Genomic DNA, 24,979 nt, shown 5'->3' with positions numbered 1-24,979 from the left:
ACTACTGATTGATTGATTGATTGTGTGTCTGCAGTACATTGTTTATTGCTTTCATTTTATGGATCAATGGTCTTGTTAGATAGTAAAATTCATGTTAAATGGCTGTTTGAGAGGTTGTTGTTAATCATCTGGAACGGATTAACCCATTTTGCTTTACTTTCTATGGGAAAGTGCACCTTGGTTTTGAAACGCTTTGCTTTTGGAACGGACTTCTGCAAAGGATTAAGTTTGAGAACCAAGGTACCACTGTACGTGGAAGGCATTCTACTCTCCTCTTCCCATTGGATTGAGGTAACATCCCAGAAACAGCCAACTGCAGCCATGGCAATACTAGTCTAATCACTGATCTCAAATTGATAAATGAAATATGGCTTGTCGTCAGAGGAGAAGAGAATGTGGCTCACTGTGACCACAAATGTAGCCCTTTCCTTAAGTTTTGTTATTTTTAAAAGGGGTAAGGCTCACCTGGAGACAATTTTAATCTTACTTTATAGCTCATGTCAAACGACCACATAATAACACAATGGCCATTATGCTCATTTGCCTTCAGTAGTAGTAAAGCTCTGCTGGATTAAATATTAATTACCTCTGGTCTATTTTGGTGGAATCCCACAATGTGTTTTAAGTTTTTACTCTACTAACTATACATTGGAATCTGCTCTGGCTCATTATTGAGTAGAATTCTATGACACAATAACCAGCTGGCAGTGGGAGTGAAGAATGGAATTTGCCTACTGCATCTTTTTGTTTTCTCTTAAATATAAAAACACAACACTGCCAAGTTGGGCCTCAAATGCTTGCCATTGTTACAACCAAGTTAAATAGGGGGCATCTTGACAATGTCCTCACGCTACCCAAAAATGGAGACCGCCTAACACAGCCAGGAGAAGGAATCTCGGTTTGTTTTGCTGTGACTCTCCCTCACGCAGAGGACATACCTTGAATTTCATTGATGTGAGTCGGTAAAGAATCTCATTCATGTTCTCTCTGATGATGGCCCAAGTGATCTTATTGTCACTCTGGGCAGTGGTCTCAACTGCTCGACGGGCCATATCATAAAACGCGATCATGTTGGACAGTATTCCCACCGTCTTATAAAATGGGCAGAACCTAACAGAAAAAAGCAGAGGAGGCTTGCAAGTCCTGTCTTAAGGATGCATTTGTGAATGAATAGGGTGAGCCTGTGACCTGGACTCAGGAACTAAAATATTAACCATCACAAAAGAATGGCCAGGCTGCCCAGGTAGGGCAATCAGTGACGATTAACAGATATCCTGGCAGACAGGATTTCTGCTGTAGACCACCTCCTTCTGTGATGTATCTATGATGTTTCAAGGGGTGGTCTGGGGCTACAGGGTGGGCAATTTCAAAAGTCTATATAAGGGCTTGCGCACCATTGTTCAGGGTTCTCCTCCCTCCTGCGTGTGGTGAGTGGGGACCCTGTTGCAACAGTTCCTTGAATAAAGATCAGGCTTACTAGCCGCTTCTCAATATTCTCTGGGTGGCCCCTGTTTTTTCCTGCCAATAGGGAACCCACTTAAGGACTCTTTATGGGCTCCTTAATATCCCATAAGGGAAAGGGAGCAGTTTTTCTTATAACACTACCATAAGCTCAACAGATTTCTACAGGTTAAGGAGTACCAGGGCAGCTAAGCAAATCTGAAAGCTGTTCTTGCTCCTGATTTCTGGAGATGACATTTTATTCTCGGCAGCAGATGAGTCATGGAACAGCAAACTGCGGCAGGAAGAGACCAAAATTCTAACGCCCTTCTTCCCCCATGAAAGTTAACTGGGGAAAGTCTAGCGTTAACACTGTACTTCTTCAGCGCCCATTTCAGCTCCTGAAACATCAGAACCTCTTGTGAAAATAGATAGCTGCCAACCTGTCATATGGAGTGTAGCCATTCTGTTGCAGGAAATCATCTTTAATGAGCTTGGCAACTTCCAGTGTAATTTTGTCTGTTTCTGCCAAGGAAGCCTAGAAGTGAAAGAGACTCGTTAGCTTCCTGGCTCCCTGCTGCTCCTGATGTTACAGGTTCATTTATTTTTATTTTATTTAAAAAATTCTCTAGTCCACCTGTTACTGAATCATCTGTCCGCCGTATTTCCCAACTACAACTTCTGTTCCGGCTTCTGATAACCTCCACATCTCCAGACGCTTCTCATTTACTCACTGCCAGTCCTAAACTGCTCACTCTAAGCCTTGTTTTGCCAATAAGGGAGAAAAAACCCCTTTGAGAGGGAGCGTATCACTTATGATTTGCGTACCAGCACCTACCGCTGTTTTAGATGCTAACTAAACCGTTTTAGTCCTGCCACTATCCTCGCCCAAGTCCTTCACCCACCCCATTGATGCCAAGAGGCAGGCATTGTCGCTGGACTGTAGTGCATTATCCCACAGGCATGCCTATAGCAGCTGCGAATATGGAGGAAAAATGTCTCCCCAAAACATCGCTCCCCCTGCCGCTCCTCTACTCACCTTCCCCACCAGCTGGACAATCTCTGCAAGATCCTCCTCTTCCTGCAAGATCTCCTTTGCTTTAGTCCTCAAGGGAACAAACTCTGGGAAGTGCTTGTCATAGTATTCGTCGAGAGCGCGCGTGTACTTGCTGTAGCTGATCAGCCAGTTCACAGATGGGAAGTGCTTCCGCTGAGCAAGCTTCTTATCCAAGCCCCAGAACACCTGCCAAGCAACCAGGCTTTTATTCATTTAGTCAACTCACAGGCGGCTTGCTACACAATGCGGGTCTCTCTCCAAGCAGATTGCAATAAGAAAGCCAGAGACTCTAAAGTAACCAGGGTTCAAGGTCTCTAAAACACACGGCAGAGCAATACACACATACAGATAATAATAATAAATCACCACTGATAAAAAAATCATTTTTAAAAGAAAAAATACTGACTTCTGATACAAACTAAAAACAATAAACAGTATAATCGCATGATCCAGAGATCAACTGTTGAGAAGCCCCCAAGTGAAAAAGGCCATTTTTCATTCAGTGTCTAACACCGTCCAACAGTTGACATACCAACTGAAGCTGACTCCTTGCTACTGAGGTCATCTAATGACTACAACTGACCTTGGGGGTATCCTGAAACTATGTATAAGAGGGAGTGTAAAGGTAAAGGGACCCCTGACCATTAGGTCCAGTTGTGACCGACTCTGGGGTTGTGGCGCTCATCTCGCTTTATTGGCCGAGGGAGCCGGCGTACAGCTTCCGGGTCATGTGGCCAGCATGACTAAGCCGCTTCTGGCGAATCAGAGCAGCGCACGGAAACGCCGTTTACCTTCCTGCTGGAGTGGTACCTATTTATCTACTTGCACTTTGACATGCTTTCGAACTGCTAGGTTGGCAGGAGCAGGGACCGAGCAACGGGAGCTCAACCGCCGACCTTATGATCGGCAACCCCTAGGCTCTGTGGTTTAACCCACAGTGCCACCCGCGTCCCAGTCAAGAGGGAGTGTAACCTCATCCAAAATAGGAAGTTTCCCAACTCTTGAACCCAGGAACCATTCACCATAAGGATTCAACTTCAGATGATTGGCTCTCATCTAGCCCATCAGCCCAGGTAATGCATGGCCCTGTCATGATTCAGATGTTAAAGAAAATCCCTCAAATATCAGCTCCCCTCTCATTTCAGGTATCCTGTGCCCTGGATATGAGCTGCGCCAAACTTCTGTTGCCCTCTAGCTAGGCAGAGTCTGTCCTGGGGTGGAGGGAAGACCCCACTCCCCTTTAAGGGGGTACTTGCTAGAGAATCTTGCCCATCAGCCCAAGAGAAGGTAATTCCCAGAAATAAGTACTGCCCAACCACTAGAGAAAGGCATTTGGCCAAGACCCCAATGAGCCACTGTTGATAGTGGACAACGCTGGGCTAGATGAATCAAGTCACTGGGCACAGGCAGCAGAAGACCACTGGAAAGTGAAGCTTGCGTTCGGTTAAGGAACCAGAACCTCAACCTACCTGAACGATGCCCAGAGTAGCAGAAGTAACAGGGTCAGAGAAGTCGCCGCCCGGAGGAGATACACTGAGCACAGGTAGGAAAGAAGGAGAAAGAGAGAGAGAGAGAGAGAGAGAGAGAGAGGTATGAACAGCAGCAATAGACATTTCATGGGGAACAGCAGTTGTGTGACTTGGCAACTCGGTGCTCAGATTTGCACCCCCCCCACAACTTCTTCTGAAACACAATCTGAGACAAGGGGACGGGGGAAATGCCAAACCCAGATTTCATCCTTGATGCAGTGCTGTAAATCATAGTCTAGCATGAACTAGATGTTGTAGAAATAAGCCCAGTCCTTGGTACCATAAAGGTAAAGGTAAAGGTACCCCTGCCCGTACAGGCCAGTCGTGTCCGACTCTAGGGTTGCGCGCTCATCTCGCTCAAGAGGCCGGGGGCCAGCGCTGTCCGGAGACACTTCCGGGTCACGTGGCCAGCGTGACGAAGCTGCTCTGGCGAGCCAGCACCAGCGCAGCACACGGAAACGCCGTTTACCTTCCTGCTATAAAGTGGTACCTATTTATCTACTTGCACTTAGGGGTGCTTTCAAACTGCTAGACTGAACGACGGGAGCTCACCCCGCCGCGGGGATTCAAACCACCGACCTTACAATCAGCAAGTCCTAGGCACTGAGGTTTTACCCACAGCGCCACCCGCGTCCCTCCTTGGTACCATACCAAGGGTTAAGACTAATTCAGTGCAGTTACACACACACACTCAAGCCACATTTATCATTTTACTCCTTTCTAGACCACAATGAAAATGTATCTATGTGGCGCGTAAGAACTCAAAGCATAACTATGAAATCAAAGCGAAATATTTTAAAGAAGCAGGAACACAGAACGGGTCACCTGGCAAGAAGATTATCAAACACAATAAATGTAATTCAGTAAAAACAACAGGTCCACAGCAGTCTATGACTCAGGATCAGATCTGCCCCCAGTGACACTCCTCAGCTCTTTAGAGCAATGCCCAGTATAAGTCTGGAAGGATAAAGATGGTTGTGTGGTGTCAGAAAATAGCCAAAATCTTGTGATGGAGGTTGTTCCATAGTTGGGGTGCCACCACAGAAAAGGCCCCGTCCCCACACAACGTGCTTCAGGAATAGGTAGGACAACAAGGGCCTCTTCAGCAGATCTTAATAGAGCGAGAGGTTGATACAAGGAGAGGCACTCCTAATATTTAAATCAGGTTTAGGGAACCAGTGGCCCTCCAGCTGATGTGACAACAACTCCCACCATCCCTGACCATTGACCAGTGCTGGCTGGGAATGATGGGACTTGTAGTCCAACGACTTGTTGAGGGCCACAGGTACCCCATCCGTGACTTACTCCTTTTTTGAAGCTGCAGTGAAAATCAAGTAGGCTCAGCGAAAGCAGCCGTAACACAGACACATCAAAGCTGACTGGGTCAGACTAATGAGATTCTAATTTAAGACCTTTATCCAGTTTTGAAGAAGAAAGCACAAAGATACAGGGTGGTTATCCCCACTCATTAGTTTTCCCTAGAAATGGCATGGTTCAAATTCTGACATGGGTGCTGCATAGTTGGTTCCACTAAAGCAGCTTGCTCTGGATTCCACCTTCCCTAGCATGGCAGAGAATCAACAAACTGAAGACTGAATGTCTCCCTCTGGCTTTGTCATCCTCCACTGACTAGTCCTGGGCTTGGCCTTCCCTGCCTTGCTTCCTATGACTAAACCCTTGTGCCACATCTGACCCTGACTTATCTCTTTCCAGCCTCTGATTCTGCCTCCTTATGTCGCTCCTCGGGAGACAGGCAATGCTCTGCTTTGCACAAGACAGACCTTGCAAACGAAGGACCAAGGGACTTTGCCATACTTACGCTCCCACAATGCTGACGCTCCCTTCCCTCTCTGGGTTCCCCAGACACTTCACTCTGCCGGCCCGTTCGTAGAAAGAAGCCAAGCGGGCGCCGAGATAGGCTGGATAACCGCTATCTGCAGACATCAACACAGACAAATGGAAAGTTAGCTTCCACAACCACAGGAAGGTTCAGGGCCTTTGTTGGAGAAACCGCCCAAGGCGGTTGTCAGAAGCGGGAGGCCTACCAGCAGGCATCTCAGCGAGGCGTCCCGAAATTTCTCGAAGGGCCTCCGCCCATCGGGATGTAGAGTCAGCCATCATACTGACATTGTAGCCCATGTCGCGGAAATACTCAGACAAGGTGATCCCTGCAAAAGAACAAGAATTGCAGGTCAGATGTCACAAACAGTAGAGATCCTGGCTGATGATGGCTTAACTGAGAAACCTCCTAGAAGCATTTATAGACTCTCAGAATTGTAAAAAAGTAATGGAAAGGTAAGCGTCAGGAGGAAAGTTTCACCACTCGAAATTTCAATTCTCACCTGTGCCCTCCAATATTATTTGCAGACCATTTTGTCTCGTGTTCTTGCCCTTACCGCTGCAGTTGTACCTTGGAAGTCAAACAGAATCCGTTCTGGAAGTCCGTTCCACTTCCAAAACATTCGCAAACCAAAGCGCAGCTTCTGATTGGCTGCAGGAAGCTCCTGCAGCCAATCGGAAGCCGTGGAAGCCCCATCGGATGTTCGGCTTCCAAAAATAGTTCGCAAACCGGAACAGACACTTCCGGGTTTGCGGCATTCAGGAGCCAAAACGTTCAAGAACTAAGCTGTTCGAAAACCAAGGTACAACTGTATTTCATAGCAGCATTTACATTTTCCTAGACAGAAACCCAGCACCATTTTTAAATTTTATTTATTACAAAATTGGAAATAAATAGAAATGCCCATTATACTGTAGGGCAAAGGGACCAGACCGCTTTCTTTTAGCACATGTAGTTCTCAGTTAACAATAGCCCTTTTTTAAAGCACTTTGCATACACAACATTAACACTGTTGTTAATAATAATAATAATAATAATAATAATAATAATAATAATAATTTATTATTTCCCCAGCCACTCTGGCCAGCTTTGCAACAAAGAATTAAAATACAGTAGTCTGTTAAACATTAAAAGCTTCCCTAAAGAGGGCTGCCTTCAGATGTCTTCTAAAAGTCAGATATTTATTTCCTTGACATCTGGTGGGAGGGCATTCCACAGGGCAGGCGCCACTACTGAGAAGGCCCTCTACCTGGTTCCCTGTAACTTCGCTTCTCGCAGGGAGGGAACCGCCACTATGGGGGTGGAGACGCTCCTTCAGGTATACTGGACCAAGGCCGTTTAGGGCTTTAAAGGTCAGCACCAACACTTTGAATTGTGCTCGGAAACGTACTGGGAGCCAATACAGATCTCTCAGGACCGGTGTTATGTGGTCTCGGCGGCCACTCCCAGTCACCAGTCTAGCTGCCGCATTCTGGATTAGTTGTTTTGCATTGCTTTTGTCCCACTTCACTGTGTGAAGTTCTTTTTGTGTCCTTAATCCTCCAATACAGTGGTACCTTGGTTGTCAAACAGCTTGGCTTCCGAACAAATCGGCTCCCAAACACCGCAAACCCGGAAGTGAGTGTTTTGGTTTGCGAACATTTTTCAGAAGCCGAACGTCAGACGTGGCTTCCGATTGAGCGCAGGAAGCTCCTGCAGCCAATCGGAAGTTGCGCCTTGGTTTTCAAACCATTTCAGGAGTCAGACGGACTCCCGGAACAGGTTAAGTCCGAGAACCAAGGTAGCACTGTATTTAGCTTCACTGACTGACAATGAAGAGAAGGACAAGCCAGGGTCTGTATAGGAATCAAGTCTAGTTGAAAAACAGCAATGATGAAGTAAGCAGTTGCCACAGATGCGTCAGAACTGGAGGTGCTATTGTCATATGACTTTGTTATGGCCACCTTCCTAGGGGAGACAACAGAGGCTCAAAGGCTGTCACCGTAGGCACATGTCTTCTGGAATGGTGAGGGGAGGGCGAGGGACTGAGGTAGGTACTGAGGTGGAGACAAGGGTGCATGTAAAATAAATATCCATGCCAGTCCTCATCCCTTGAACTGCACAATGGGGATCTCGGATCCTAATGAAGGGGCTTAGAGCGCCAGTATTTGGAACAGAGGCCACTGGCACTGGGGTGGGAGGGAGACAGGGTACTTGCCAAAACTCTTGTCTAGCTCCAGAACCTTCCCAACTGAGGCTCTGCCCAGGCAGAGGGACTGCAGAAACCACAAAGGAGAACCAGTGGGAGGTAATTTAACACAGGCACCAATCTCTTCTACAGCAAATAGCAAGTCTTAAGCACAGAGTAAAATCCTTAATGATAAACTTAAGGACTGTCTGCACCGCCTTGGGCTGAAAAACCAGGAAAGAAGCAGGAGCCCCAAATAGCCTTTTGTATTCTCAACTCTTACCGGTGTAGATGGAAGCTTCCCTGGCAGCGACAGGCATGTTGGAGGTGTTTGCTACCAGAGCAGTTCTCTTCATAATGCTTTCAACCTTACCATCAACCTCCATGGTGAGCTGCAAAGGCAAGAGAAACAGGAATGAAAACCCACTGGAAAATATGCAGGTAATAAGAGGCACATTTGACAAAATTTGGAGAAATAACAGGGTTGCAATTTAATTGGTCCAAATCAGATGCGATGATATTTAACTATAATGAAGATGGAAAATGATTTTTTTTGAAGGAAATAAAAATAGATATAACATTAAGAAATGTAATAAAGTAATTGGGAATAAAAATAACAAGAAATTTTGAACAAGAGAATTTCAACAAATTCAAGAAGGAAATTAAGGAAAAGCTGGAGGAATATAAGAAAATTAAGCTTTCGTGGTTTGGAAGAGTAGCGATAATTAAAATGAAAATTTTGTCTAGAATATTTTTTTTATTTAGAATGCTACCAATTATGATATCGGAGACAGAGATAAAGGTTTGGCAAAGTATGATCAATGAATTGTGTAATGGAGATAAGAAACCTATAATCAATAAAAGAAGATGGTATAAACCTCAGAAACAGGACTGAATCTGCTGAACATAATGACCCTATCTGGGCATTCGCCTTATGTGTGAAACCTACATGAATATATATATATATATAGAGAGAGAGAGAGGCAGACAGACAGACAGAAGAAGCATGCACACAAAACCTCCATAGGTAGATGAAGCACCCTGCTCCAGACCTTCGCTATCCGTGAGTGGGGATGAGAACAGAAGGATGGAGGTTAACATACTCAGCCCCCACTCTCCCTGCTCACGTGTTAAGTTTTACATGAGAGCAGAACATCTAAATAAGGCTAATGGCATGAATTCTTCTAAATATACCGTATTTTTCGTCCCATAGGACACTCCGTCCCATAGGACGCACCGAGTTTTTTGGGGGGGAAATAAAGGAATTTTTTTTCCATTTATTTCCCCCCAAAAAAGCAGGTCGGAGAAACGGAACCAGGTCGAGGAACAGCGGGATGGCGGCGCTGCGCCTCCCTGCTGTCCCCCGAGCTTGTGGGGCTGGCCGATGTCTGCCCAGCGCGAGGGGCGCTCTGATTCAGGGCGCCCTGCCCGCCGGGCGGCAGGCTGCTATCCGCAGCGTGGGGAGCCCTGCGGGGAACTCCTGCAGAGCTCCCCACGCTGCGGATGTCTGTCCGGCACGCGGGGTGCTCTGCTTCAGGGTGCCCCGCGCGCCGGGTGGCAGGCTGCTATCCGCAGCGTGGGGAGCCCTGCGGGGAACTCCTCCCACAGGGCTGCCTAGGCTGCGGATGTGTTCCCGAAGCGCCGGGCGCTCTGCTTTCAGGGCGCCCGACGCTCCGGGGAGCAGGCTGCTATCCGCAGCCTAGACATCCCTGCGGGACCTCCCGCAGGGCTGCCTAGGCTGCGAATGTGTTCCTGAAGCCTGGAGAGTGAGAGGGGTCGGTGCGCACCAACCCCTCTCACTCTCCAAGCTTCAGCGAAAGCCTGCATTCGCCCCATAGGACGCACCCAGATTTCCCCTTCATTTTTGGAGGGGAAAAAGTGCGTCCTATAGGGCGAAAAATACGGTAGGTATGAAGGGTCATCACGGTTGCCCTATATTCTTATTCACATGTACTCCAAGGTTTATGAAGAAAACTAGAATGGAATATTAAGATTACCCCTTATAGCTTTGTTTACTCAATTTAAGTCAAGCTTAATCGACTTAGACATTAATCCCCTCCCCAAATCCACATACTTTGCTTAGATTAGAACTGCATTGAGGCACGAAGACCACTGTCTACGTTTTGCTTGAACAACATTTCCATACCCAATACTGACCTCTGGGAAGTCTCTGAGGACTTCAGACATTTCATTTCCTCGTTCCCCACAGCCTACGTATATGATAACATCACTGTTGGAATATTTGGATAGAGACTGAGAAATCACAGTCTTTCCGCAGCCAAAAGCCCCAGGAATAGCCGTCGTGCCTCCTTGAACACACCTAAAGGAGGAATATAGACTGGATTAGTATTTTAACTTGGAGGGAAAGACACAATGGATAAACAGATAAAAGGGAAGTGCAACATGTATTATAAAACTGGCACACGCCCGAAGATTTAAAGAGGACATGCTGAATCTGACCATTTAAGGTACCCTGCGCTACTCCAGCAGTATTTAAAATGTCAGAAGAGTAGCTGTACCCTGTGAGCACTCTTAATGAACTTTGAAAGCCACTTTGGAGCTCCTTCAGCTAATGAGTGAAATAAAAATGTTTCAAAGAAATATGGGTCTGTTATAGCAAAAGCAGAAAACAGAAACCTTTGCTCTTGCTTCTCTGTAAACTGGCAGTTTGCATGGGCTGTATATGTTTGCTCATTCTTGCCAAACCCTTTTCTCTCTATATGCAATGATTGAAACGGAAAACACAACCGAAGACGTGGTTCAGCATTAATAGAAAGATCTTCAGCTTTTTAACATTAAAATCTTTATTGTGGTTTTAGTGCTCTAAGCATTGCACATACACTTATTCCAGTTATGCTGTCAGCGACAGTTCTACGATACATAACTGGAGAACTTTTCTACTAAAAGCAGCAGCAAAAAACAGACTTTGCAATCATAGCTGCTACTTACGGAAAGAGGGCATCAAGGACTCTCTGACCAGTTAAGAGAGGATGATTGGCGGGCAACTTTTCTGTGACAGGGCGGACTTGCCGTACAGGCCAGACCTGGACCATAGTGAATTTCTCCTTCACTCCCTCAAACTCCAGCTCCAACACAACATCCTGCAAGAGGGCAGTGAAACGAAGAACAAACAAGACGTACTGGAAACTCTGCTGGCAAAAAGTCAGCTAGGACGACGGCATGCTGCTGACTTCAGCAAAGTCACGTTGATATTAAAAAGTGGGGTCCTGGTGTCATTTATAGTCAGCAGACAGGAAGCAAAGCGGTCTGCTGGTGGTGGTAGGTCCTGCGTCAAGCCACCTCTGCAAGCTGCCTCCATGACGGCAATTTTGGCATCCCTCAAGCAACCCTTATCTGCCAGGAATCTGTGGAAGTCAGTAGGACTCCCTGGTGGTGGAGAGACAGAGCGAATTTTACCAAGCCGGATAACCTGTCTCTTCCCTGCCCAAGAGACTGCATATTCTGCACAAGTGGTGAAGCAATGATTGTAGAATATGGAGATGTACTGGAGGGGCCACAGTTTTCTATACAGAGGGCATAACAGAGCGCATGGCCTCATAACAGAGCACTGGAGTTTTTCTTGCACATTAAGTGTATCAGTGAAATTGAGTCTATCGTACCTTCACCACCTCCTTCCCTAATTAGGCCCATTTTTGACACACACACACACACACACACACACACACACACACACATATCCTGGCTGCTGGGAAAGCCAGCCTAGCCAAGGCAAGAACACAGGTGCTAGAAAAGGGAGAATGAGAGGAGTTTTTCTCTAGCTCCACTGCCTCCCCCAACTTAAAACACAGACCTGCAGAGACTCCATCATTTGAGCAAGAGCAAAAATTTAGGAAATGGAAAGTGTTTCCTCCAGTGTACTACCATGTCTGATACAGTTCACACAAAACCCGGCATCATGCAAGGACAAAACATTAGACAGCGGAGAAAAACTTATTATTTGCAGAAAAACTTACAGATGCGTCGTAATTCCCAGGTGGAGCAATGTACGTCACCGTCCCCCTGTTTCGCGGGGGCAACATGATCTTGTGTTTGATAAGAGAGTTTTCAGTCACTAGGCCATAAATATCACCGCCTGTGATATGACTGCCAACCTGCAAGTCAAAGAAGCTGCTAATATTAATATACAGAGGTATTATATGTTCACAGTACGAGATGCACTAAAAACATTATGGATACCCAACTGCAAAGCGGGTCAATTCAGTTTGGTCAACAACGCTGCCAAAATACAATCAACAGCAAACATGTTCTCCGTAACTTACCCGCAGGTTTTTGACAGGTGAGAAGTCCCATTTGAGATCTCTGCTCAGAGCTGTCACATTGACTCCTCTGGGGATGTAAATGCTCTGGGTTTGAGTGCTGATGTCTGACAGAGGCCTCTGAATACCGTCAAAAATGGCTCCCATGATTCCGGGGCCAAGCTCCACCGAGAGGGGCTTGCCAGTACGAAGTACGGGGTCTCCTACAGAAACACCAGCTGCACAACTGGTTAAGGAAGGCATCCTAAAGGGGGTGTCAAGCTAACTAGAAATGTATTAACTGGTTCACTAACCAATTACCCTTCATGGGGGGGACACAAAAAACATCTTGCAATGGAACTCGTTCCAGCCAACGGCTCCCATTCTGGGAGGGAGAAAAACATTTTGGTGAGCCAACAAGTACAGTCGTACTTTGGTTCTCGAACAGAATGCGTTCCGAGAGTCCGGAACTGTTCAAAAACCAAGGCGCGGCTTCCAATTGGCTGCAGGAGCGTCCTGCAGCCAATCGGAAGCCACGACGGATGTTCGGCTTCCAAAAATCGTTCAAAAACCGGAACACTCACTTCCGGATTTCGATCGTTCGGGAGCCGATCGTTCAGGAGCCAAGATCCAAGGTAAGACTGTATTTTCAGACATTCCAGAGAATAGCAACAAAGTTGTTTCAACTCCAGAGGTCTTTGACTTAACATAAACCATCCCGGAGAGTTTAGCAAGCCAATGTGGTTCTGAAGGTGCGCAGAATAAAGGTTGGTGCTATTTTTGCCTCCTCCTGGAAAAAAGGAAATGAGTCGCAGGCCATACTACAATGAACTGTATAATTCTGATGAACCTAGTGTGATATGAGTCTCTCTAACCTTCTACACATCACCCTTGTTTTGCTTACTTGTTTATACTTGTGATTTATTTATTTTTACAATTTCAAATACAAAACACAATTGTAAACCAAGAAAACTTTAATAATAATAAAAAAGAGCTAGGATTTTGTTTTTTGTTTTTTAAAAAATACAAAATGAATTGCTCAGTTCCCCAGGCAGACAGGATTATTCCCATTATGGATGGGGTTCCACTTGCCCTTAGGGATCAAACTAGCAATCTGGAAGTAATTCCAGACCAAGAATGGTGTTCTGGTGTCTAGGCAATAACTTTGGCCCAGAAGCTCTGGCTGGTACGCCAAGTGCACCCACTACTTGAAACCAAGGATCTTGGCTCCCACTGAAGTCATCATCCCGTTTTCATTTTTACTCCACTCAACATACCCTTGAATGGCAGAAATCACACACCAGCCAAAAGGATACAGGTTTCTTCATATACCTGAATAGTTGCCATGTCCCCCTCCAGCCGGATAATTTCTCCGACAAGTTCACAGTGGCCAACTCGTACCAGTTCATACATGGCTGCACCTGCCATGTTGCAGGCAGTGACAACTAGGGAAAACAAAAGCAAGAGATGAATGCAGATTCAACTGTGATTTCCCGTTGGAAGGTAAAGGTAAAGGGACCCCTGACCATTAGGTCCAGTCGTGGCCGACTCTGGGGTTGCGGCGCTCATCTCGCTTTATTGGCCGAGGGAGCCGGCGTACAGCTTCCGGGTCATGTGGCCAGCAGGACTAAGCCGCTTCTGGCAAACCAGAGCAGCGCACGGAAACGCCGTTTACCTTCCCGCTGAAGCGGTACCTACTTATCTACTTGCACTTTGATGTGCTTTCTAACTGCTAGGTTGGTAGGAGCAGGGATCGAGCAACGGGAGCTCACCCCGTTGCGGGGGTTCAAACCGCATACCTTCTGATTGGCAAGTCCTAGGCTCCGTGGTTTAGGCTCAGTAGCTTTGCATTTTTAAATTTCTGCAAATATAGTGTTTTGTTTACAACTGGAAGCAGAGCCCAAAATATTGCTGTAATGCATGAAAGACTCCTATTACTGAAGTGGTAAGGTAACCACGTGTTTGGGCTTCTCCGCTGTGAGTCCTGGAAGACCTGCTCCCTGTCTTGCTAGCCTTTTCCAACTGGCCTGGGAGGGTGGGGGGCCAACTTACTAAAGCTACAAAATCTGGGGCTCCTGAGCAGACGAGTGGGCTGAGGTGTCATTTAGGGAGTTTTGTGGGGATAGCAGTTGTTGCCGCTACTGATATTAAATTTTGCATCTTTATTTTAGATCTTATGATTTATATGGAAATGTTCAATTTGGTTCTGTACTTTTTGATGCTTTGCTTTATAACTACTTTTGCTATGTTTGTAATTATGCAATTTGTTTCTGTTTTGCAAGCCGCCTCGAGCATGGCTTGAACTGTTGCATGGCGGTATACAAATAGAATGATGCATGTATGTTCCTTCCTTAAAGAAAGGTGAATGCCGGGAAGCAGGGCTCTAGCCTAGCCTTCTCCCTGGCATGCTACTTTGTAGAGCAATTTTTGTGTGTGTGCAGAGGAGAATACTGTCATGAGGTCACAGAATCATAAAGTTGGAAAGCTGGAAAAACCACAAAGTCTAGTCCAACCCCTGCAATGCAGGAAACTTTTGCCCAGCCCAAGGCTCGAACCCATGACCTTGAGATTTGCAGTTAAGACATGCAGTAAGTTCACCAAGAAAGGAGATGGCTGGTGGTTCCTAATGTCACAAAAGCCCTGATGTTTCTCAAAAGCAGGGGGTGGGATCAATCCATGCAGATGTGCTCTTCCTTGAGAAAGGGGGCGTTTAAGGGACTCTGTCAGGTGAAAGGATGCAGGTTCCCAAATAACTCCTATCATCCTGTCCAGAGCTTTCAGACCATGCCTCTCCTGGACACGACTACGGAAGATACTTCTTTCTAAGCACCATTTCACTGCTGCTCGTTTAAAGTAGACATACCAAGGGCACTTACCAGGTCCTGAAACTCCAAAGACATAGCCAAAGGCATCCTCTCTGTCTTCATCACGTACTTTGGGAAGTTTGGAGAAATCCATCTTTACTGTCCAGCTAGCTGAGAAGAAGGGGTGAGAAAAGTCTAGTTTGCATGTTCAGTTAAAGGTAAAGGTAAAGGGACCCCTGACTGTTAGGTCCAGTCGCGACCGACTCTGGGGTTGCAGCATTCATCTGGCTTTACTGGCCGAGGGAGCTGGCGTACAGCATCTGGGTCATGTGGCCAGCATGACTAAGCCGCTTTCTGGTGAACCAGAGCAGCGCACGGAAACACCGTTTACCTTCCCACCGGAGCGGCACCTATTTATCTACTTGCACTGGCGTGCTCTCGAACTGCTAGGTTGGCGGGAGCTGGCAGCTCACCCTGTCGCAGGGATTTGAACCGCCAACCTTTTGATCGGCAAGTCCTAGGCTCTGTGGTTTAACCCACAGCGCCACCCGCGTCCCTTTGTTCGGTTAGCCTACATCAAATCACAGCAAGGCCACTCACAATTAGCACAAAGTGGAATCCCCCCCCCCACATTACATGCATTCCCTCACTTTTTGAGTCTGAATCTTGTGTTCCCCCACAACTGTCAGTTAAGTAGCTGAGCAACTATGCAGGACTGTATACCAAGGTTCTTCTGCATCTTGAGGTGCATACGAAATCTTGCCATGTAATAATCAGAGTGCTAAAGAACTCAGTAAATATTCTTTTCAGTTCCCTATTTTAGCTGCTGATCTCTGTAGAATGCCCTTCTGGCTTGCACTCTTTATAAAGACTTGAGGAATGAGATGATCACCCCTCTCTTATTGTCCATTCTGGGTCGCCTAACCACTGCCACAGCGTCCTTTCTCCTGGCAGATCAAGAGGAGCAGATGACAGCAAAGGTTGCAAGGTTTTTAGCTGGGGCAATCAGAATAAGGTCCACTATTTGACTGCTGATTCAGGAGCCTAAAGTGTGTTTCATGTAATCGACCTTTTATTTCTGTTCTTTATATTGCACTGCTGTTTTGTTGCTATGGCCGATGGCTGACGCAAATAAAGATTCATTCAAGAAGGATATCTGTGAAAATCTGTGGGTGCACAATATGCAATCACAACTGCTAGCTCAGCAGCCCTGGAATGTATTTGGTGTTGAGGAAGCTCTCAACACTATTCAGACATAGCTACAAAATAAGTGTTAGAAATTAGCCAGGCGCCAGGAAATTAGCCAGGAACTCCCGCTGCGCTCAGAAGGCTTGCGGATAGGTGCCCGAAGCCCGGGGAGCGCAGCGCTGTGCTCCCCGGGCTTCAGGCTTCAGGCTGCTATCCGCAAGCCTTCAGAGCACTCCTAAGGCTTGCGGATAGCTGCCTGAAGCCTGAAGAGCGAGAGGGGCCGGTGCGCATGGACCCCTCTCGCTCTCCAGGCTTCAGCGAAAGCCTGCATTCGCTCCATAGGACACACACACATTTCCCCTTCATTTTTGGAGGGGAAAAAGTTGGTCCTATAGAGCGAAAAATACGGTATATCCAAGCTTTCCCCCCTCCAAAGCATAATTCAGGAGTTACTCCAGAACAGAGAGTGCGGAATAATTAGCACACTGTGAGAAAACACTCTGCCCATAAACAAGAAGGGAGTATATTATGGTAACATATTTGGGTTTTGACCCTTTCAGTGGGTTCCTCTTTCCCTTAAACCTGTTTTTAACATTCCCACTATTTTATGAAGCTATCCACATACAAAGGTTACACACTGTTTTGGAGATCGGCAAATGGGAGTTGCAGAGTTGAATACTGTACACACATTTATACTACATCCTTTAAAGAATTCTGCTACATTAAACTTAAAACACATTTTCACCCATAACATGGCACGTTGATTGCCTGAGATCAATTTTAGCCAAACCAAATAACCATTTTACAGTGCAACGCCTAACAAGAGAGTTACCTTGATCAGCTCACACTGGGGCGTCCAATATGTTTTGACCTAAGGTTTTCTTTTTAAAAAAAAGACTGATTTTTTGCAGCAAAATCTGAATCAGTTTGAAATTAAAATCACATGTGTGTCACAATCAAGATTCTCGTCCGAAGCAATCATCCAGAAAGCAATGCATGGTAATATACTAAAAGGTCCATACCTTAGGGGAAGCAACAACAAAAAATCTATCCACCAGTCTTATGAAGGAATCCAAACACAAGCTCTAAGAAATCAGGAAAAAGCAAATGGTTTGCCTTCCTGGCTCCGAAGAGATAGGAAAGAAGGCATTTCAGAAAGACACAGCAAAGAAAAGATTGTCACCTGACCAGATGAGTCATCCATCCCTCCCCAAAAGGACTGCTGCAATAGCAAGTCACGCTGCTCAAGGCCCAACTAAATTTAAAATGTGCTCTTTTTGAATTTCAACACACTCCGTCGTGCTGAAGCTGAAAGCAAAATCAACTCTCAGTCACAAGCTGCTTCCGTGCTTGGGCAAGACCCAAAGAAGAAGAGATACACTGTTTTTGCTATCTCAAGAGACCATTTATAAAACGATCAAGTCAGAATATAAAATGCTTCTGTTTTATTGCATTCTTCACTTCTGCAGAACTAATGAGTCACTGTCCAGTCCACTGACTTTAACTGCAGCAATTACCTTGTGGGGCAAGAATGGGGATCTGGTGACCCTATGAAATTGTAGTCCAGGTAAAGGACCCCCTAGATAAAGGGGTCCAGTCTAAGTCAGGTCAAAGACAACTATAGGGCTGTGGTGCTCATCTTGCTTTCAGGCCAAGGGAGCTGGCGTTTGTCCGCAGACAGCTTTCTAGGTCATGTGGCCAGAAGGACTAAACTGATTCTGGTGCAACGAAACACCATGACGGAAGCCAGAGTGCATGGAAACGCTGTTTACCTTCCCGCCACAGTGGTACCTATTTATCTACTTGCACAGGCGTGATTTCGACCTGCTAGGTTGCAGGAGCTGGAACAGAGCAACGGGAGCTCACCCCGTCGCGGGGATTCCAACCGCCGAACTTCCGATCAGCAAGCCCAAGAAACTCAGTGGTTTAGATCACAGCGCCACCCATGTCCCTTTAAGTCCAGGTATGGCAGAAACATTGCCCACACATTCGCTCAGAATATGTTTTTGAGCTGTAAAACACTAATTCCACACATTATTGCAATCATATATGAACAAATGTGGTGACACAACCAGGCACTGGTCCAGACCTGCTTAGTTGCAGCAAGGTGGACTTCATGTGCTTTCAGCTTATACCAAAGGGGGCATCCATATTTTATTACAAAACCTTACTGCTCATGAGGGGTTGCTATGTAACAAAAGAAGCTGCCCCCTCCCATTACTACAGTGGCACCTTGGTTCTCAAACTTAATCCTTTCCTGAAGTCTGTTCCAAAACCAAAGCATTCCAAAACCAAGGGGTGCTTTCCCATAGAAAGTAATGCAAAACTGGTTAATCCGCTCCAGACAATTAACAACAACCCCTCAAACAGCCATTTAACATGAATTTTACTAATGAGACCATTGATCCATAAAATGAAAGCAATAAACGATATACTGCAGTCACACAATCAATCAAGCAGTAGTTGAAGTGGGTTCCGCATAGTCACAAAAAAAGAGCTGCAAAAACAAAAATGCAAAATAAATAGCAAAAGGAGACAGACCGCAGTGAAACACTCAAAACAGAAGTGTGGCACTCAAATCAGAAGCATGGCACTCAAAATGGAGCACGTTCAGCTTCTGAAAAAAGTTCGCAAACCGGAACACTTATTCCAGGTTTGCAGTGTTTGGGTTCCAAGTTGTTTGAGTACCAAGGTGTTTGAGAACCAAGGTACCACTGTACTTTGCTAATAATCCTAATTCAAAAATATCAACACTGCCTAAAGCTAAAGAACATTATGACAACTGAATGACCCAACCTGCAAGCCTGATTCTTCCAAGTCTTTAGGGGAGGATAGCTCTAATTCTCCACTGTACTACAGCCAGTCCAGGCACTGTCAAAAAATAGTTAAACCCAAGCCATCATATACACATTTTGAACCACATTCTTCCTTTAATGACTTCAAGTACAAATTTGGTGGTGTGAACTATTGTGATACAATTGCCTATTATGCATTTTGCCCTCTCCTTTATAATTAAAAAGCTGGTTCAAACTCCCACATAGAAAAAGTTGTAATTTTCAGTCAACAGATTTCTCCTTCAGCATTCAGTATCTTAGACTGTTTGAATTATTGGGGCTATATGCATTGACAGAGGACCAAAACTCCTGCAACACAACACTAGAGACAATTGTTTCAGAAGAGACCAAACCAAATCTTTCTAGTTTGGTTCAAACTTCACCCCAACCCAGACACACTAGTTAGATCAGAAAGAATGATTAACGGTGAATGACTAACAGTGAAACATACATGAATTATTCTCTTAAGTCTATTGCTTGGCTTGAGTTGTTCCATTCTACCATACAACAAACTGCTTTGCAAGTAAAGGAGAATCAATTTTCCCAAGGCAAATTAAGCATTAAGTTGATGGAAAATATTGACATTACTTCCTCCACTTCTCAACTTTTTCTCTATTGAAGTTTATTAAGACAACAGGAAACAGAACTCAAGCAGCTATTTGCATATACAGGAACAATCAATTACACCATAGGAAGCCAATGGTGTTTAAATTGGGGAGGGGGAATGTATGAACATATGACGTACGGCATATTATTGTGTAGTCTTTTTAAAATGAATTTTGGATCACCTGCATAAAGAGAAATTGTACCAGAAAAGGCAGAATATGTTTTCTAATTACGTAAGGCTCTGTTCAGATATTAATATAAAGTAAGATGACATCTATCGATTTAAGAGCCCACATTTTCAATTTCCAAATGCACAATAAGCAAACCAGGGTTTAGAGAAGCTTCTCATCTTTCATTTTCTGTTCTCTCAGCTTAAGCTCATTCAGACACCACACCAAAATACAGTCAGTGCAAATGATGGATTGCAAGTCCGCCTCAAATCATGCTTCCATTTTGGAATAACAGGTAATTGCAGACTATGGTTTGTCAATTCAGACTTCCTATCACAGCTAAACATTCTTAGCTGTAGTTTGGCATGGTATCAGGGCTGGATTCAGGTTTGATGAGGCCCTAAGCTACTGAAGGTAATGGGGCTCTTTATATGTCCAGCTGTCTTTTGTCAACAACAAATTGTCGCTGTTTTTTGTGTTTAACATAGGTCCATAAATTACCATATAGCATAATAGGTATCTAAATCCATTTGCACATGCAGAATGTAGGCACCCTATATAGAGAAAGGAGCATACTGGGGAGCAGGCGAGCCCATTACTTGCATCATAGGAGCCTGTTTTTTATTTCATATTTTGGAAATGTACAACCAGGTTTTTTCCCTTTAAATTTTTTGGGGGTCCCCAAGAGAGTAGGCCCCTAAGCTACAGCTTGTTTAGCTTATACGTAAATCCGGCACTGCATGGTATTTGAACTGAACCTGAACAAAAGCCAGAAGATAGAAAAAGAGGGAGAAATTCTAAGTTCCGACTGTCTCTCTCCTCCCCCCCCCCACAAACCCAAAATAAGATGCTGGACTTTGGTCTGATCCACTTCAAATGATCTTATGCCATATTATTAAAATTAAATATGTAAAATAAACAGCATATAAAAATACCCAGCTAGTGTATTAATGGAAGGTGGGATTTTAAAAGAAGTTCTACCCCTGCTTTATTGGCCTATTACTTTTATATGTTTATATGTGTAGAGAGTGGTGTGAAAAGGATCCAGTTTCGTGTCATGTAGTTTAAAGAAGCTGTTCAAGATTTACGCAAATAGAGATTGCAAGGAGAATTAAAAGCAATGCTCTCTAGTGCAACCAGCACTTCTAAGAAAGAGGTTTCTGAAGAAAGGTTCCATATTACCTAATTGGAAACCACTTAAAACCACAATCTAACAAGAAGACCGAGAGAGGCTTACTGCCAAATATACACAACACTTTTAGCGTTTTCTAGGATAGAAACGCCATTTAAGGATACATGGGGTAAAATTCTGACAATACTAACTACCTCTGTGTTTGGCAGACAATATTTATAAGAGGACCTGAATATTCTCCAGAGGCATCAAAGGTATTTAGTACGATTTAGAAAAACGCATGTTCTTCTAGGTACTTGCAAATGTGCGTAAGAACTGTGATGTTCATTTAGCTGTTAAGTCCCATTCTTCTCAAAGGGGTTTATTGGTAGGCAAGTGTATAGGAATCTAAAGCCGTTTCTTAAATATCTAGGGAAGCTGTGCAAAATAAAGCATTATTGACAAAATATTATATATACAATATGATGAATGATTAAAAGTATCCCATGCATCAATTAACTGTTCTACTTAGCCATGATTATCTGGGCCTCACCTGCTCCCATATTAAAAGAATGGCTGGCAAAATTATGGAGACTAGTTTAAGCCTCTCAGCCAACTGAATACATTTCTCTGAGAGAAGTTAGATTACAGCTAAAGGATGTTTGAGGTAGAAAAGCCCATCATTATAAAGGATGAGATATAATTAGGATATTAGCACATCATGAACTTTTCCAGATTATTTTTTATTGAGCAATTTCATATTGTTTACAGAATTAATATGATAATTATCAACAACATCAGAATAAAAGAAGGAAGAAGCAAAGCCTTACAGCGGGTGAACTGGAAGAGGAACTTACAAAGAAATATGACTCAAGCAAGCAAGCCAAGCCCCAAGCTGCAAAGTGAGGCATAGCCATAAAAAAAGCACAGATCACTAAATTAATCTAATTGGAAATGTGAACTCCTTCTTAACCACCAGACCTTGAGCAAAAGCAACTCAACCACCAGTCATGCCAAGGAAAATATTACTATGAGCAACTGTCACATTATCCAGCATTTGACTGCGACTATTCCCAATACCTTGACAAAAATGATTTTACCTAGGAGCAGACAACTCCTCATTGTTCACAATGGGCCCCAAATCAGAAACATAAGAAAAAGCCAGCTTCTTGGCATGGTTTTAAAAAGAGATAATTAGAAAGCTTTCTTCCAGCCAAATTTCTCCCCAGCTTTTTGAATTCTGAATTAGAATAATAGAATCGTAGAGTTGGAAGGGACCCAGGGGTCATCTAGTCAAACCCCCTGCAATGCAGGAATCTCAGATAAAGCATCCATGACAGATGGCCAGCCAACCTCTGCTTAGAAACCTCCAAGTAGGTAAAATGTAAAGGACCCCTGTAAAGTTAATTCCAGGCAAAGGCGACTATGGGGTGCCACACTCATCTTGCTTTTCAGGGTGAGGGAGCTGACATTTGTCCACAGACAGCTTTCCGGGTCACGTGGCCAAATAAGAAGAGTCCACAACCTGAGCTTATTTAGGGAGAAGCATTCCACTCAGTCTCCTGGACCTCTCAGCAGCTTGTAAACATCCTTAAAGGTTTTCTGAGCTAAGGTGGTTCCATTCCTACCTGAGCTGACAAGAGACCACTGCTCAAAACCTGGGCCTGTTTAAAAGTGCAGGGGGACAACTATGGTTATGTAAACACATAGGATTTGAAGTGCCTAGGGCTCATTTTTTCAGAGCACTTTTGCACATACAGTGGTACCTTGATTGCTGAATGGCTTAGTTGTCAAACAAATTGGCTCCCGAACGCCGCAAACCCAAAAGTGTTGGTGGAAAGAACATAGCAGTTCACTGCACCCTATGCAGTTTCTTTCTTCCTATCATAAAACAGTGCATCTGCCTATATGTTAAAATATTAAACAGAAGTGCTTCAGGTGCCACCAGCATCAGAGGGGTGGTGAGCGACTACTGGAGAAAGGTCCTTTTTAGTGTGAGACACCCCAGCTGTAGAATACTTTCCCCAGGGAGACTCACCTTCATGTCTGAGACCCTTTATTTCCCCAGGCTTTTAACCCTTTTAATCATTTTTATCTCTGCCGATTATCTCTCTGCTCCACTTTAAAATAATGCAACACCACCATTTTTTTATTTAAAAAATGTGTTTCCTGTAATTGTTATAAACCACCTGGAAACCTATTGAAGGTCAGGGTACAAGTCCTTTACAATACACAACCAGAGACGCAGATGCATTGGGGATCTACCTCTGCTTTTTCGCTTTTACAGTATTTTGTTTTCATGGCTGCACATGGGTAGTAGCTTGCTGCAGTTCTCATTTATGCACCGCTCCTTCTACAATGTCAACTGCCACCACACATGAATTCATTATTAGGCCTCATGCAACACATCGAAATGTCAACCGCATTGTTACGTGAAAGTGCAAACAAGTGAATGAATACAGGAAGTGAGTCTTATTTACAGAACAACACCCTAAGCTCCTCAACCACAGATTTATAACTAAAACAGCCAAGACATAACTGAGGCAAGGATTTCAGAGGAGGGAAATGCCCCACCTCTGTGGTGATATGAGTTTTCATCCTGTTTTTCTCTGTAAGCCGCCATGAGTCCCGTCAGGGAGAAAGGTGGGGTACAAATAAATATGAGGATAGGTTAGTGACCAGCTGTAGGGTGTTTTCGTTTGTTTGTTTCCATTTGATTACAAGACTTCCCCTGCTGTTTGGTGCCGTCTCGTCAGAAACAAGCACCCAAAACACCACCATATAAGCCCCCCTTTTTTTGAACTGGCCTAGAGATGAGGACAAACCTGGACAGCATCTTAAAAAGCAGAGACATCACCTTGCCAACAAAGGCCTGTATAGTTAAAGCTATGGTTTTCCCAGTAGTGTGTATGGAAGTGAGAGCTGGACCATCAAGAAGGCTGATCGCCAAAGAATGGATGCTTTTGAATTCTGGTGCTGGAGGAGACTCTTGAGAGTCCCATGGAGTGCAAGAAGATCAAACCGATCCATTCTGAAGGAAATCAGCCCTGAGTGCTCACTGGAAGGACAGATCCTGAAGCTGAGGCTCCAAGACTTTGGCCGCCTCATGAGAAGAGAAGACTCCCTGGAAAAGACCCTGATGTTGGGAAAGATGGAGGGCACAAGGAGAAGGGGACGACAGAGGACGAGATGGTTGGACAGTGTTCTCGAAGCTACCAGCATGAGTTTGACCAAACTGCGGGAGGCAATGGAAGACAGGAGTGCCTGGTGTGCTCTGGTCCAGGGGGTCACGAAGAGGCGGACGTGACTAAACGACTAAACAACAACAACAACAATATTTGCCAGGTCAAGTATTATCCCTCTCTGTGAAGTCAGTGATTGGATAGGAAACTGACCCCCACCTTCTTGCCCAGTTTGGAATGGCAGGGCTTTCATTGCAGAGTTAAACCTTGCAGTGGTGCAGCGCATCTCAAGCAGTGTATGAGCCCCATGTGAGAGCAGAAGTCAGATGATTAGACACACAGTATGGACTCTCTCTGGCCCTATGCCCTCGCACATAGGAAATATCCAGGACACGACTGAACCACAACAGAGGTGAGGAGGGAGAGGCTGAGCCTTTGCCCCTATATGGGGGGGGGCGATATTTCGCCCTCTCTGAGGGCCCCCCGGAGAGAAAGGCGCCCTTCAGCGCCAGGGCGAGGGGGCAGAAGGGCTGACGGGGCGGGAATGAACCGTGACAGCTCCTGGGGAGCCGGTGGGGCTGCCCGCTTCTCAAGGGAGGGAGCCGGAGGGAGAGAAGGGCGGCGAGGCGACTCACCTCGGGGGAATGACTGGAGCAGCTCCGCGCGCGGTGACTCAGGAAGCGGCCGACCACCGACTGCCGATGCGCCCTTTCCCCGGCGGACTAATCCTCCAGGCGCCTCCGGAAGTGACGCGAGAGCGCTTCCCGTCGAGCCTCTCGGGCTTGGGAGGACCTT

At 45.3% G+C, this 24,979-nt stretch overlaps 1 protein-coding gene and 1 long non-coding RNA gene across 5 annotated transcripts in view; both read right to left on the bottom strand.

Moving 5' to 3' along the window:
* The window catches only part of LOC310753081, a 98,611-nt gene that overhangs the window by 70,928 nt on the left and 2,704 nt on the right, over positions 1-24,979 (bottom strand). The gene's annotated exons all lie outside the window — the stretch shown is intronic.
* The window catches only part of ATP6V1A (ATPase H+ transporting V1 subunit A), a 27,643-nt gene extending 2,664 nt beyond the window's left edge, over positions 1-24,979 (bottom strand). The window contains exons 1-14 of one of the 4 annotated variants that reach the window (XM_083593394.1): positions 24,820-24,979; positions 15,166-15,264; positions 13,606-13,734; positions 12,314-12,528; positions 12,008-12,145; positions 10,983-11,134; positions 10,191-10,353; positions 8,317-8,425; positions 6,072-6,194; positions 5,846-5,960; positions 3,967-4,030; positions 2,480-2,683; positions 1,884-1,978; positions 939-1,110 (exon numbers count right to left, since the gene is read on the bottom strand). In XM_083593394.1, the coding sequence (XP_083449520.1) occupies positions 939-1,110; positions 1,884-1,978; positions 2,480-2,683; positions 3,967-4,030; positions 5,846-5,960; positions 6,072-6,194; positions 8,317-8,425; positions 10,191-10,353; positions 10,983-11,134; positions 12,008-12,145; positions 12,314-12,528; positions 13,606-13,734; positions 15,166-15,247 (1,761 nt within the window). In that variant the 5' untranslated portion in view covers positions 15,248-15,264; positions 24,820-24,979. Of the gene's footprint in view, positions 1-938; positions 1,111-1,883; positions 1,979-2,479; positions 2,684-3,966; positions 4,031-5,845; positions 5,961-6,071; positions 6,195-8,316; positions 8,426-10,190; positions 10,354-10,982; positions 11,135-12,007; positions 12,146-12,313; positions 12,529-13,605; positions 13,735-15,165; positions 15,265-17,303; positions 17,593-24,819 lie in introns of those variants that run through there. The other 3 variants (XM_083593395.1, XM_083593396.1, XM_083593397.1) reach the window with 3 other exon arrangements.

This window comes from Podarcis filfolensis (genome assembly GCF_964270895.1).
Source record: "Podarcis filfolensis genome assembly, chromosome: 17".
NCBI lineage: Eukaryota > Metazoa > Chordata > Lepidosauria > Squamata > Lacertidae > Podarcis > Podarcis filfolensis.
The sequence above is the reverse complement of the archived record's forward strand: the minus strand, read 5'-3'. Positions and strand labels throughout refer to the sequence as shown.